The sequence below is a fragment of the Xenopus tropicalis genome, chromosome 1, assembly GCF_000004195.4.
Source record: "Xenopus tropicalis strain Nigerian chromosome 1, UCB_Xtro_10.0, whole genome shotgun sequence".
NCBI classification, from domain to species: Eukaryota; Metazoa; Chordata; class Amphibia; order Anura; family Pipidae; genus Xenopus; species Xenopus tropicalis.
The window spans coordinates 133,091,076-133,106,875 of NC_030677.2; the positions used below are offsets into that span (position 1 = coordinate 133,091,076).

Here is a 15,800-nt window from a genome sequence, read left to right on the forward strand (position 1 = left end):
TGCTGAATACGGCACCAAATCTGGGTTCTGTGGATCCCTACTTTTTTTCCATATGGAGTGTTTATAAGACATGCACACATATACAATATCTGATACAGGAAAAGTTGAAGGAAGGGGGTTCTGAAATGTCCATTGTCACTGAAAATTAACAATAAGCCTTAAAGTTATGGTTATCTGATATGGTTATATATTTCCAGGTATTGTTTGATAGGTCAAACACAGCTTTGTGCACCTAGGGCTGCCATTCAAGCCATACCTATTAGAGTTCATCACAGCTCTAATCCATTTCAGATTACATGACATAGATGTAAGTCAGACAGAAAAAGTTACCAAGAGTTACCAAGAATAGATAATTGTATATTATTTTTAAATTTTCTTGTTGCGTTAACATGTACTCGCTGGTACATGTATTTTTGTATAACATGAATATCTTTTTAAATAACTCTTTATATAATTTGTGTATTTTAAGAGATAAAAAAAAAAAATATTGTGAAATGTTAAATCTGATATCCATTCTTTAGGTTGGTTTTGACCCACATCACCATATGAGGGTTCCTGGCATACCTCCTAATCTAACAGGCATCCCAGGTGGAAAACCGTAAGTATTTTACATATATGCACAAAGTTGCAGGGTTTTGTTGGTAGCTTTTTTGTTTCTTCTATCTATTTTAGTTTGAGGCAGATCTTACCTTATGTTTTTCCAGGGCCAAAGGGTATACTGCGTGAGTGAATTTTAATACAATTTTGCCAGTGATAAACAAAATATTCACGGTTTATTAATTATATTTCCATTTGGTTTTTTTTTTGTTTTTTTTTTAAAAAGGCAACACATTTCTAAATAAAAGTTTTATGGCATTTTGAATATTTAATTAGTTTAGGGTGCAATGTGCAGGGATTTTTCTCCCTCTTAATTGTATTTTTGTTTTATTGTACCTTACATGTATGCTGTTTTAGAAATAATTGGTATGCTGAAGCCCAGTAGAGAGCATAAAATCAAAGCACAGACTGCTGTAATGTTTGAGAGGGTCATGATGTTAAACTGTGATTAGGAAGGAGTGCAGCATGAACAGAAGATGAGCCATAATGAAGATCTGCTCAGAAAAGGAAATGCGGATCTGAAAAACAAATTATAATAATTTTATATATTTTTAATTTATCTTGTTCAGCATCCTTGCAGTTAACTGCTGTGAAAGCCAGACCCTGCAGAAAATCATTTTGGAAATGTAGCTTTCCAGATCTGCCCTTTGTCTAATGAAGCTGCTGGGACATTTTATTACAATGCACTGCAACACACTAACTTGTCTCTGCCTTGCTTCCATATTCTCTACTTTTAAATTTCCTTGTGCTGCTAATTATCTGTTCATAAGCTGTTATATTGTGTACTGTCAAAAATGCTTTAGCTTGCTCTATTTTAGTTAATTATCTTCTTTTATACTCATCTAAATTTATAGCATGCATAGTATGAAGGCAGCATATACTTTTAGCAGACTAGATTTCTCTAGTTTTTCATTTTGTATTTGTGTCCTAAATTTGTGTGTGTTAAGGTTTTATTTTTTCCTTTCTTCTGTTTAGCGCCTATTCATTCCATGTAAGTGCCGATGGTCAAATGCAGCCAGTCCCTTTCCCTCCTGATGCACTTATAGGACCAGGCATTCCAAGACATGCACGGCAGATAAACACACTAAATCACGGGGAGGTAGTGTGCGCAGTTACCATCAGTAACCCCACGAGACATGTGTACACTGGTGGGAAGGGATGTGTCAAAGTCTGGGACATCAGTCATCCAGGGAACAAAAGTCCAGTATCTCAGCTGGATTGCCTGGTAAGTGAAACTCAATAAAGGACATCAGCTGATATGGTTGACACACTAGGTGTGCCATAGCCCTTACTATTATAGAACAATAACTGCTTTCAAACAAAGCTTTTCTCGTACAGTCATATAATTACCTTTGGTTTATGCATGAAGAAACTCGTACAAGCTATAAAGTAAAGGTTTCATTCTTAATACTGGCTTCTTTGTCCAGATGCTGCTAGTCTATGTTCCACCTTGTTTTTTTTTTTTTTTGCAAGACTATATGAGACTGAATGAAGAGAGTTGGGACAAGATCATGAGTGAAGGAACAGGGATAGTAAATCTTCCATCAATAATGTCTTAATAGAAGTTAAAGGACATGTAAAGGCTTCATTTTCCTACAATGTCTATAAGTTGGGCACATCTTCCCCACACAAACCGCACCATTTGTACTGCATATATCCCTCTGTTCGCCAGCACCATCACATTTTCCCTCTCATGCAGAACTGCACATGTGCGCTGTAAAGTTCCTGCTTACCCAAGCAGGACTTACTTTGATAAAAAGTGCTGCTTGGATTGTGCTCTGTAATGGTTAAACTGAGCTCGAGACAGGAAGTTAGGTAAAAAAAACATGTTTATCGAACAGAGTGCACAGCTATAGAACCCAGCAGTCCCATTTTTTTTATTGACTGGAAGACTTGAGGGTGTGTTTGGTAACTTAGGTTGAGAAGAACTGAGCATGCTCAGTCAGTCAAGAGCCAAAGTAAGTTAAAGGAGAAGGAATCCCTAGTGATACCAGGGATGCTACAGCCTTACTATTAACCTTTGAATAACCAGAGTGGCGGTATTTAAAGATGTCAGAGGCTGTTCACTTATTTAATTTTGGTTGGGGGTTTACATCTTGCAAGAGGGATATTGTTATGCTATCAGCTATTCATATGACAAATACAAAAGCAAAAGTTCACTTAAGAAGGCAGTTTTTGAGATCAGATATCTTTATTTAACAAACTCGTACTTGCAAATATAGGTTATACTGATTGGCTGTTTTTTTGGGGTTTTTTTACTTCATTTTATTTGGTTGTCCTGAGGTTTCTCATTTTTTCCCCCCTTGCAGAACAGAGATAACTACATACGTTCCTGCAGATTGCTTCCTGATGGGCGCACCCTTATTGTAGGAGGGGAAGCCAGCACATTATCCATTTGGGACCTGGCAGCTCCTACTCCACGTATAAAAGCAGAACTGACATCATCTGCTCCAGCCTGCTATGCTCTGGCCATCAGCCCTGATTCCAAGGTCTGCTTCTCCTGCTGTAGTGATGGCAACATTGCAGTGTGGGATTTGCACAACCAGACTCTAGTAAGGTATGCACAACTAAGTATTTGCACTAGGACCTTTGCAATGCATTACTATTTCATATGACTATGAAGAAAAACTAAAGTGCTGTAGGCTAAAGTTACATGGTGTGTTTTGTTCTGCTGCAATTAAACACTGAGTGAGATCATCAGAAGTGTGACCAAGGGAAGGTAGAACTCACCTGGCTTGAGTTCGAGTGACTTTTATGTTATTGTATGTAAAAATCTGCTATAACAATACATGTTAGACTTAATTATATGCTGTTTTTAAAGGCGATTTTGTATAAAAAAGAAACCACATAGATGTTTACATCTAACTAAATATGTTAGAAAAATAAATCAAATTTTAACTTAAGTACATTTAAATTATGCATGTTAATTTCATATGGGTCCTATCATGTTAAGTAGTTCAAGTATAGGTGGGCTGTCTCTAGGCACTTAGAAAATCCTGTGCATCTCTGTGCAGATAGCCCACCTATACTTTAAATTTGAACAGTAAATCTGCGACATGCCAGTTTTTAAGAGAGTTCAGATGCCTCTAGGCATTGAGAAAATCCTGCGCAGTTCTGTGCAAAGACTGTCTTGTTGCAGCTTTACAGTACAAATTAACAGCAGTAGGAAAGCAGAAGAAAAACAGCAGAAAAGTTTACTTTGATGTGTAAATGCCAGGAAGCATGCAGGAGAAATAGTTTAATGGTAATGATATTACTGCTGGCACTCTGCACTTACTGGGATAAGTACATTATTCTATTGACAGCAAGCTGTTATCATTTAGGACTGACTCAAGCAGCCTGTCTAGCTTTTTAATATTTTAGTTACCTCCAAGTATTAGGCACCCATACGTTGTATACAAGCATAGAATAGATCCATGCAGACTAAATGATATTTTTATTAAAATATATTTAATTCAGTACAAAATTTGATGTGGTAATAGCCCTGTGTATTTATTAATATGCCTGTCTTTTCCATGCTGTACTGCCAGCATTTTAATCTGCTCCGATGTAATTTGATAAAGCCCCTCTACATGATAACTGTTTGGGGTTATTTAACACTTCTGTTTTAGTCTAAAATTAAAGATTTGTGTTTAGCGTGGGTCCAGTACTAATATATAATCCAGCTTGTGGGCAGTGATTTGTTTATATAGCGAGTACTGAAATAGAATCTTCATAGTAAGTTCCTCTGTGCTTACTTTTACCCCCTTGTTAAGTACCCACTAATCCGGTGTTTTAGGTCTATGCTCAAATTACCTCAGTAAGTGAATAATTTAGTATTGGAACTCCTGTTCAGTCTGCCATATTACTGGAGGATGTGAGCCACTAGGGACAACTGTCTTACCCTTCAGCCAGCTTGGGAGACCAGATTGCAAGTTGGAAGATGCAGAAACCTATTTTCATTATTGAATCAGTCATGGGCTATTGGTTGTCATAGGATAGCTAGACTGAATAACAGTAAAAGATAAGAGCTGCTGTTTAAGGGCTCTGGCACATGAGGGAGTTTAGTCGCCCGCGACAAATCTCCCTTGTGGGCGACTAAACTCCCCGATATGACATCCCACCGGCGAAAATGTAAATCGCCAGTGGGATGGCATACGTGGTGCGGCTATTTGCTGAAATCGCTGAAGTTGCCTCTCGATCTCGCCGCCACGTATACCATCCCACCAGCGATTTACATTTTCGCCGGTGGGATGTCATATCGGGGAGTTTAGTCGCCCGCAACAAGAGAGATTTGTTGCGGGCGACTAAACTCCCTTGTGTGACAGAATCCTAAGACTCATACTTTACATACCACATGCATTCTCATTCTGAACAGTTTCACAAGCTTCCTTCTTATAAACAGAAAAAAAACTTAGCTTTAAATTGACATGGCAGTATAAATATGTCTGTTATAATCCGCATGCATGCCTTGTGACTTTTCATACACAGCACAGGCGACTGTACCTCTGCTTTTCATTTTTTTTTTTTTTGTATTTCCACCTCAAGGTCAGTGTTTTAGTCGTTATCTTCTAAGTTCCTTATGCTGGTATCTCATGACCTGCAAAGCAGCAGTAGCTTGTTATCTTATGTCTAGCACATTTCCTGCCACTCACTCCTACTTGCTCGCTCAGGTATCAGCAGCAGGGGTATCTCCACCATCTTGTTTGATAAATGTTGTTTGTGTCAAGTTTTCAAGCTTGCGGACCTGTCATCCTGCTGCAGAATAGATCTGTGATGAACAGGACAAAAATTATGGGGGGTGACTGTGCACTTGTCTGATACATGGTGGGCTTCTTTTATTGGTGTTCTATATTGGCCCTTACATCAATAAGAGTATGTTTAAATAATTGTTCATCTCTGTATGTGATTTAACAAATCAGAAGATATCATGGTAAATCTGCTAAAAATAAGTAATATGTTTGTGGTTTATATCAACCACAGCTACACGCATGAGTGGTGAGTGATAACATCTAAGACCCAGCGTGTAGACAGGAAGTTTGTCTAAAGAGATCTTGTTTAAATACCCCACTGGCACATTTTCCAACATTGGACATATCTGTACCTGGGCAGTAACCCATAGAAACCAAAAATTGCTTGTCAGGTGTGAGGGGAGTGATGCTGGGGGTCGGCATGATGTTGTTAAGGTAGGGCATGATAATGTTAGGTGGGGTTAAGATATCAGGGAGGGGGTTAGTGCATTACTGAAACGCAGTTGTCAAGTTTTCTCAATGTCTTAACCCAAACAGAAACTTTTTATCCAGACATCTTTTTGAAAAACAACTGGGATATCCAGATCCAAACCAGACAGGTGCCAACTCTAGCTGTATCTATAATCTCCCTGATGAGGGAGTCTAATCTTTTAAATAAAAGTAGATCTATTATACAGAAACCAGTTATCCAAAAAGCTCTAAAATACAGCAATGCTAATTTAGAAAATCAATTTCACGGTTTCAATGTATTTGTTGTAATTGTTTTCTTTCTGTAATAATAATTAACTGTCCTTAGATTTACCACATTGTCTGGGAAAAATCACGGCCTTCCTTATATTTGTAGGGTTTTTTTTCCTCTATAAATAACATTGGCATAGAGCTTAATTTTTACCTGCCAGGCCAGTAAAATAGCAGCTAGGTGGTGGCAACCCTAACTGTACTTATATCACCGTGAGTATCTTGAAAAATAAATGTTTTTCATTTATTGGCCAGATTATTGTTCGGGTTTCACAAAGCTGAAAACTGAACAGACACTTGAGGATCAGAACAGACCAAAATAAAACTGAACTGTTTGAGTCAAAACCAAACAGGTGGCAACCCTAAACAAATATGATTTAAAAAGAAAAACATTTTAAATAGATATTGAATATCTGTTAGGGAACATGAAGAGCCCCATTCATATATCACTCCTTTACAGCCTATATATCCCTTGACATTACAAGGTTATAGATGGGCTAGCTTGTGCTTTCCTTTTCCCACCTCATTGTAATGTTCATTGATTTGCAGTTCTTGAGATTACACATCTAACAATTTTCCCAGAGGCTGAGGATTTAAAAGCCAAACTGCTGCTACCTGATGAAACAGCTGATTTGTCTCCCTTTTTCATGGGGTGATTACTCTTAGTGAGCAATAATACAGCGTGAGGAGGAAATTATATGGTGTCTGATTAGTGAAGACTTCTTATTTTTTTGTTCAGAGGTTAATGTAGCTAGCTTAAGCACTTAAAATAAAATACTGCATTCAAAAACCAAATGCCAATGAGGAAAATGTCTGGAGTCAAAGCAGAGATGCAAAGTCTGTTTCTTTTTCTGTGGTTAACTAAAAGGTCTAGAGTGCCGAGAAACTAAATGTTGTCAACTAGTGTTTTGTTATGTTTTTTTTAGTGTAGATTTGAATAGTATCAATGTATTTTATGCATCCCCTGTGCCGTCACATGTTTATGCTGAAATCCTTAACCATTGCAATGGTCCAAATGGGTAAAAAAAAAAAAAAAAAAGTATTTCCCGGGCCTGTATTTTGCATTTTTCTTTGTAATGTATGGCAGTGTTATTATTCTGCATGGGACAGAGATCATCTTCAAATTAAACAACAATGAAGTGGCGTACACACTATCTTGTACGCCATCATATTCCTTACTCTCTTTCTTGTGAGTTTTATAGTGGGAGTAAATCTCAGGCCAGCTGTGAGATATAATCCCTCCAATGTTTTCTGGTTCAGACCCAGAGCTTACTCCCAATGGGGCATGCCTGGAAGAACTTCAGTGAGAGTCTGCTGGGGACATCCTCATAAGAAGCTAATCTCAGCTGCCTCTTCTCAGTCTGTAGGAGTTTTGTGCAGTATTGTTCACAGTACAGATTTCTGTATCTACACTAGTGACATTAAGGAAGTTTTGACTGTACCTATGCAGAGCCACCCATTTCTAAATATCTGATCACTTCTACTGATTGATAAATAATTCCCCATTGGGCTTCATAGATTAGTATGATTATGATATTCTATTGCAATACCTATAACTGTTTAACACAAGAGGAATGAGAGGTCTAAAATTAAACAAAGTGTCTTTAAGATGACCATACATGGGCTGGTATCAGTCAGCTGCGTGGCTCATACACAGGCCATTAAGCTGCTGACTCAGTCCCACAAGCTGTGCATGGCACCTGCCGGTTGTATTGGCTAGATATTGATCGGGTAGGTTTAAAAAACTTGTTGGGGTGAGGACCAATTTGACTTGTTGATGCGGCCCTTGCCGGCCTGCATTCCTGTAGTTATAATATTTATCGCTCTCATGGTTCAGCCACCTAAGAACAAAGGGTATAAAGTATCTGTTCTTCCGGGATTAAAATACAACTCCATTAGACTGCACTGCATTTTGCTTTTCACTAATTCACTAGGTATCATGTATAAATTAGTGTAATGTAGTGGTTTGTAACCAAAGCTATAATTTTCCTTATCTCCTTTTTTAGTGAGAATGGCTACCCCTGTGGCTACACAGCAGCTGTTTGTAATAATATAGTGGTCTTTCTGAAGCGAACACACAACTTTTATAAGTGCAGGGCAATAGTACATAATTATTTTGATACACTTTAATTTTTTGATGTTACTGTTCCTTTAAATTTTGGGGTAAATAAAATGTGCATCCCCAAGTAAGAACTCATCAGAAATGTATTTAGGACCTTACATTAGCCTTACCTTACATTACACTCCCTACCAAAATGCAGCCCTATCAAGATGGCAAATGGTTGTGACAGGCTAACAGCATTCTGGGTAGTGGTTAATCACATGACAAGAAAGAATAATGGTCTCCCCAAGACCAGACAATGCATTTCTAGCCTAAAAAAAAAACTTAATTCTGTACTTGCTACTTGTTTGCTGATCCCCGACCTGGGAGTGGTTATCTGTAAACAGACAACAACAAATCTGCTATCCCTGCCTGAGATATGGATTATAGGTTCTCTGATTTGTCTCTAGTGTTATAGAGTTTATACTTTGGCCACATTTCTTCCATGCAAGTAATTTGTGCAGAATGTAAAGCGTCCTAAACCAAACATTTCCTTTCGGCATTTTTGCAGGCCATTAGCAAAGGCCATGTCAAATGCGTCAGACGTGGAAGAGTGCACGGTTGCCTGCACTCACAGCACATCCATGCACATTTGCTTTTTCACTGCAGTGCTAAATGCAGTATAATTGTATCATGCAAGGTATTTTTATTTAGAAAGCAGTTAAAATCTATAACCTGAAAAGCACTCGAATGATTAAGGTGGATAGTGCCACGGTTTATCATGGTCACCCTGAGCTGTCGTAGGCCAGTTTCTTCTGTACGTGCCTGTGTCTGGGGACTCGTATAAGCACTGCAGATGCTGCCTTCTTTTCATACTTGAACATTAGAGGGACCGTGCCTGCTAGACTGCTCAATGGGGTGTTTATTATGTACTTAGCCCTAGTTCAGGCATTTGCAACCTTATAGCTGAGTTTTTTTAAGATATCTGTCCAATAAACCCACTGACAGCACATTTTGAAAGTGTTTGTTTTAAGAAACATGTACCTCACCCATCCATTCAGGGGTAGCAAATATTTGCTTAAGTCCTCTCTGCCCTGATGCACTTTTGTGTGATGTAATCCTTTCCATATAATCAGGCCTGCCGAAATGTTGTATATTTTACAGTTCACCCCCTTGTATGTACACAGTTGTACAGTGCTGCCTGAAGTAAAACTCCATGCTACAATTCCATTTTCTCATTCTAATGCATACACAATTAGATATGTCAACACAAGATTGTATCAGACTGTGACCGTGTAACATGAACAGGTCATCATCCAATTAACTAAAAGTTTTAGCTCAGACTTGAGAAGGCTATCCTTGTATCTATGGTTCCGCTAGCAGAGTGCAGAAAAATACTACTGCTTAAACTTGACATATTTAGCACTCTACTTTTGATTTTGTGACACTTCAGTTGTTTTCGTCAGCAAAATTTAATGTAATGAAGACACTTTTAAAATTTTCTAAATGAACTATTTTATATTTTTGTAAACCCTAGGCAGTTCCAGGGCCACACAGATGGAGCCAGCTGTATTGACATTTCTAACGATGGGACTAAGTTGTGGACAGGAGGCTTGGACAACACAGTAAGGTCCTGGGACCTGCGTGAAGGACGGCAGCTCCAGCAGCATGACTTTACATCACAGGTAAAAGGAGAGAACTGGTGGGACATTGGAGCAAGTACAAGATGGAGGCTTATTTACAAACATGCATGGGATAATGCACTAGATCTGAAAGCAACTAAAAGCATTTCGTATTCGTTTGTGTAGTGTAAGGGCTCTGGCACATGGGGAGATTAGTCGCCCGCAACAAATCTCCCTGTTCGCGGGTGACTAATCTCCCCGAAATGCCATCCGACCAGCGAAAATGTAAATCGCCGGTGGGATGGCATACGTGGCGGCATGTTTTCAGTGAAATCTCTGAAGTTGCCTTGAGAGGAAACTGGGATGGCATTTCGGGGAGATTAGTCACCCGCGAACAGGAAGATTTGTTGCGGGCAACTAATCTCCCCATGTGCCAGAGCCCTAATAAAGCTGCTTATCTGCTTTCTTTGGGATAAAGAAGAAGGAAAGGAAGAATCACTGGGCAATGACAAGTTATTAGGCATCCCCAGACATTCTGGTTGCCTGCTACCTACCCTGAGCCGGCACTTCTCTACTTCTCTTGCCAATAAAGTACCCAGCCAGGGTACTTTAATGGAAAGAGATTCTTAGCCATTTTTTTAAGGTGGGAATCCAGGCCATGGGGAGGAGATACATAGTTCTACATTTCCATCTTCTTTAAAGCAAATTTAATCCTTCATGAGCAAATGAGCTCCACCATACTTGAAGGGCGATGAACTATTTACTTCAATGACTGTTTTATATATTGATCAGCAGAATTGTTTATATATTTCTATATATTTCTATATTTTCTAATTCTTGGTATGTTCATTTTTGTCCTAGATCTTCTCATTGGGTTATTGTCCAACTGGGGAATGGCTGGCTGTGGGTATGGAAAACAGCAATGTTGAGGTGCTCCATGTAACCAAGCCAGATAAATACCAGCTACATCTGCATGAGAGCTGTGTCCTCTCGCTTAAATTTGCACACTGTGGTAAGTATGTCTTCTTTTCTCCCTGGGGTGGGGGGTGGGGGGCTACTGTATTCTATATTGTTGACAAGATGCAATGTCATTGCACTTTCTTGGGTGACTGGTGCTAAAGTGTTGATTTCCCTGCTCATGAATTTTTTAAAGGATTACAGAGGATAATGTATCTCAGTGTAGTGTCACTGGATTCCAAAAGAACAGTTACCTTAAAGTGCCTTTTAACCCCTGCAGCTCTTGTAGTAGTGGGAGACACCAAAGTATATACATGAACATATCACATTGTTTGTGACCTTTCCTCTTTCATAATCTTTACACTAGTTTATCTTCCTCTATTTTTTATATATATATTATATTATTTTACAATTAAAATGAACACTTCATTTTGAGTTCTGGACCACATTAAGTAATAAAAAGGGTATGAGCACGGGTAAATATAAGTACAAATTAAAAAGTGTTTGCGCTCAAGCATTAGGTCAAGACGAAGTATTAATTTTAGGAAAGTTTAGTAAATCTATTAAGTATTAAAAAGGGTATGAGCACGGGTAAATATAAGTACAAATTAAAAATGTTTGAGCTTAAGCATTAGGTCAAGACGAAGTATTAATTTTAGGAAAGTTTAGTAAATCTATCATTAATTTATTGGGTTTTTTTTTACTAGGAAAATGGTTTGTGAGCACAGGAAAAGATAATCTTCTCAATGCCTGGAGAACACCTTATGGAGCAAGTATATTCCAGGTAATGCATTCTGGAAGTTTTGGCAACTGGGCTTCCTTGTGAGAATCTGTGTGCTTCATGTGATTATGTAAAGTATTGATGTGCTTGATCTGGCATGTATCATATCATTCTTTAGCAAACGTTATACTTCTGACCAGCTGAACACTTTCTATAGATTACATTTTGCCATGATTTCTAACAAGATCCATCGATGTCGTACTTCAAAGCACAGTAGAACTTCACTCAGAATATATTAGATGCCAGTGCTTACAGGAATAGCTGTAGTTAACCACTGATGATGTTAACATTGCCTCAATATAATATTTTACATTTATATAGCCATGTTGTTTGATGGAACAATGCATAGCATTTAGTGCTTCTTCACAAAATTTACCAAAAATTTAAACATTAATCAAACCCAATAGGATTGTTTTGCCTCCAATAAGGATATATTTTTGTTTTGGGATCAAGTACAGGGTATTTTATTTTATTATTACAGAGAAAAAGGAAATCTTTTTTAAAAATAAGGAGAATTTGATTAAAAAGGTGTTTATAGTACATGGCCTTCCTATAATTTGGAGCTTTCTGGGTAAAAGGTTTCAAGATAATGGATCCAATACCTGTATTCCTATTAACGAGCACTAATTTGTTAAAAAATTTCCCTAAAGCTTTCCAGATTTGTATAACAAATGCCCTCATTTTTTATCAGAAATCGAGAGAGCTCCCCTCTCATATTATTTAATGCCAGTTTATTTTAAACATTTATAGAAAAATAAATTAAATATAATGCTGATTTATAAACAATATATTGTAGTTTTAAGAACAGAAGTTGGCAAATTTCATGTATTTTGAATTCTTTATAGTTCTAATTTTTTAGGGCAGACTAATTTTGTCTGGCCATGGGGACTCTTGTAGTCCACTTCTTATTTTGCTGGGTGTTGTGATTTGGAAATAAATGCTTCAGTGCAACAGTTATGTTTGGCGATTATAGATCTGCTTTCCTGTATATCAGGATTGTGTTCTGTGTAGTTGTATAGTTGTTCTATTATCTTAACAGTTTTTTTTTTTTTAATTTTCCACAGTCCAAAGAATCCTCATCAGTGCTGAGCTGTGACATCTCCGTGGATGATAAATACATTGTCACTGGGTCAGGGGACAAGAAGGCCACAGTTTATGAAGTTATTTATTAGAGACAAACTCTGCCAATGGACGCTTACTAGTAGCACTTTTCTGTATAATTTCTCCTACCACCTCCCAAGTCCAAGGATTCCAAAAACTATAAGCCACAAGTTATGATGCTCGTCCCCTTCTTTGCAACGTGCTCTACCCAGATTCCTGTATAATTTCGAATGCTTATTAGGAACTTGAAATGGAACCTTCAGGATACCCTTTAGCAAGTCCCACAGAAAGAGCATGCTTAACTTTGGACTTGTGATTCTCTGAATTTGTATTATACTTGTAACATATTTATTTTGTGTAAAGAAGACTTTCTAACCAATGAAATAACTTGTTAATGAGTTGCCTGTCCCTGCAAAGAAAATTAAGGTAGGTCTGTGTTTCATTTTAAGTTTTATATTTAGTTTTGTTTGCGGAGACTTTGGAGAATATTGACTACTGTAAATAGATTCACTGGATTCACTAGATATTTACATATGTTCTTAATAGGTGAGCTAACTACTACTAACTTAAAAGCTGCCATTGCTTACTAGAGGTCTTCTGCATCTCTTTTCAGCGTTTAAGCCAAGAATTTGATGTTAGTCCCTGTATAGTACACTTAGGGGCACATTTACTAATCCACGAATCCGAATCACGAATGGGAAAAAATCGTATTGGAAACGAAAATTTCGGAAGATCGCAAATATCACGAAAATGCTTACAAAAAAATCGTATTAGTCACGATAATATTGTATTGGCGATCCGAAAGTCACAAAATTTTCGTACCAAACAATTGTAAACAGCGGTAAAACCTCTCAGATTTTTTCGTGCAAACGTCCGAAAAAGTCGTGCGGTGTACTAAAAAGTCGTGCGCCGTACGAAAAAGTCGCGTGGACGCCCGAAAAAATCGGCGAAAATACACTCGGAGCATTCGCATGAACGCTCGAGCGTTCATGCTTTTGTAAATGTGCCCCATAGTGTGGGAGCTGCCTTTACTACGTTTTAACGGAACCTATAGCTGCTCTGATTATTTAAGGTGGCCCATTCACATAAGGAAAGCTTATATGTACATGTCAATCAAATGCAAATGCAGCAGTTGATACATCTTTTAGTGAAGATTTTCAGCAAGTAGCCTTGGGGTTCTGTAATAGACTATGGGGTATATTTATCACCATGTGTAAAAAGTGGAGTAAGACATTACCGGTGATGTTGCTCATAACAGCCAATAGATGCTTTGCTACTGTTGAAAGCTGATTACTGATTGGATGCCTTGGGCAACATTACTGGTAATGCTTCACTCCACTTTTTACACAGCATGATAACTATACCCCTAAGACTTCGCCTTGGCCATCCTATGGGGTACTCCCATCCCAAGCTCTATCAGCCATGCTATCTCCAAGGTCTGCACCCTGCCCCCCCCCCCCACCTACTAAATGATGTAGCACACAGATAGGAAACCCCAATCTCAGTTCCTTCTCCATATGCCTCTTTCCTTCAGGCTTAAAGGGGTGGGTTACTTTTAAGTTAACTTTTAGTATGTTATAGAATGCCCTATATCTAGCAACTTTACAACTGGTCTTTATTATTTATTCTTTGTAGTTTGTTATTTGCCTTCCCCTTCTACCGCTTTCAAGTGGGGGGTCAGTGACCCCAGCAGCCAAAAAATGATTGCTCCATGAGCCTACAATTTTATTGTCATTGTTACTTATCTTCTTATTTGGTCCCTTTCATATAATTAATCCAGTCTCTCGCTTAAATCACTGCCTGGTTGCTAGGGAAGATCAAACGGCAATCAAATAACTGAAAAAACAAATAACTGAAAAAACACAAATTATAAAAAATGAAGACCAATTGCAAATTGTCTCAGTGCATCACTGTCTACAACATAATAAGGGACATATTTATCAAAATGTGATTTTAGAGCTTAATACATAAATACTCACGCATGTTCTCTTTATTCCTCTGGGATTTCTAGAAGCGTATCAATAGTTGAAGTTTCTCTTGCTATAGGCTATACTTGTTTCCAAGCACAGTATTACAGTATATTTTTATACAGTGATGGTATATTATTTTGTATTCATACATTTCTCTCTTTTTTTAATAGACTGTCTTTATTTGTCCCAAGAAATTCTGAAAATACACCTTCTGGACATCTCTGGCATGTACAAGTTTGCAGCGGTATTGACTGTCACCGCCGGTACTCTGACTCTGACATGCTACAACAATCCAAAGGAAATCGTACTACTGCATTGAAGCATCTTATAAGAAAGCGTATAGGAGGAATTCACAGGCTAGATCACTCAGAAGAATGTACCTCCCCTGCAGAGGACTTTCATTAAGAAATCAACATTTTTTGTCCCCGGTTTAGAGGCACAGTGAGCCGCCATGCCTCCGAAAATGTTTTAACTTTTTTATGTCCTCATTGTTGCTGTTTAACTACAATATGTGATTCTTTTTGTATTTTTACTTTTTTTTTTATTTTAAATGCTTTAAAAATCTTAAAGTCTGTGGATCTGCTGATGTACAGTGCCTTTTGCTGCTATGGATCAAAATAAAAACATTGTAGATAACTCTTACCGTACACGTAAAAGATAATTTCCTACTAGAAATGAATCAATACTGAAAGTCGGACTGTTTTACTGAAGTTGCAAATGTGGTAGCAAAAATGGTGTTTTAAGTACTCAGTGTTTGATGTCATTAACAGTTTCGTAATACTCTACAGTGTAGAAAATTTTTGATACTAAATTGTGTCATTGTATATAATTATATGACATTGTTGACCATAAGTACATCTATAATATTAGATTGTTTGTGCATTCAGACTTTTAAGCATTAAACTTAAGTAACTTCTAGATTTTTGTGTTTGTTAATTAATATACAATATACAGCGACGAAGAGACAAAATATCTAAGTATCCACTTAGAACTCTTTCTGCCAACGTTTTATTTTCCATCACCTTAAGCATCTTCCATGGAAATTGTCTTGATATTATTAATGGAGCTGCATTATTACGTCTCTAGCTGGGCACAGTTTCACACAAATTGTCCACATTGTATAAATACTTTAGAATTCATAACAGAAGGTATATTTCAATATCAAATTCCATCTGCTAACATTCTTTACTTAAATTCAAAGAGGGTACTTAAGGTACACATACAACTTGTTACAAATATGGCAATTTACATTGGAAAATTGAA

General features: G+C 37.6%; 1 protein-coding gene across 5 annotated transcripts in view; it reads left to right on the top strand.

Annotated features, from left to right (window-relative positions):
- Positions 1 to 15,455, top strand: part of tle4 (transducin like enhancer of split 4) — an 89,051-nt gene extending 73,596 nt beyond the window's left edge. For 4 of the 5 annotated variants that reach the window (XM_012960982.3, XM_012961061.3, XM_012961022.3 and 1 more), the window contains exons 14-21: positions 522 to 598; positions 1,573 to 1,822; positions 2,907 to 3,154; positions 9,644 to 9,791; positions 10,590 to 10,740; positions 11,393 to 11,469; positions 12,531 to 12,993; positions 14,708 to 15,455. In XM_012960982.3, coding sequence (XP_012816436.1) covers positions 522 to 598; positions 1,573 to 1,822; positions 2,907 to 3,154; positions 9,644 to 9,791; positions 10,590 to 10,740; positions 11,393 to 11,469; positions 12,531 to 12,638 — 1,059 coding nt within the window. In that variant the 3' untranslated portion in view covers positions 12,639 to 12,993; positions 14,708 to 15,455. 5 annotated transcript variants of the gene reach the window in all.
- Positions 15,456 to 15,800: the final 345 nt, after the last annotated feature.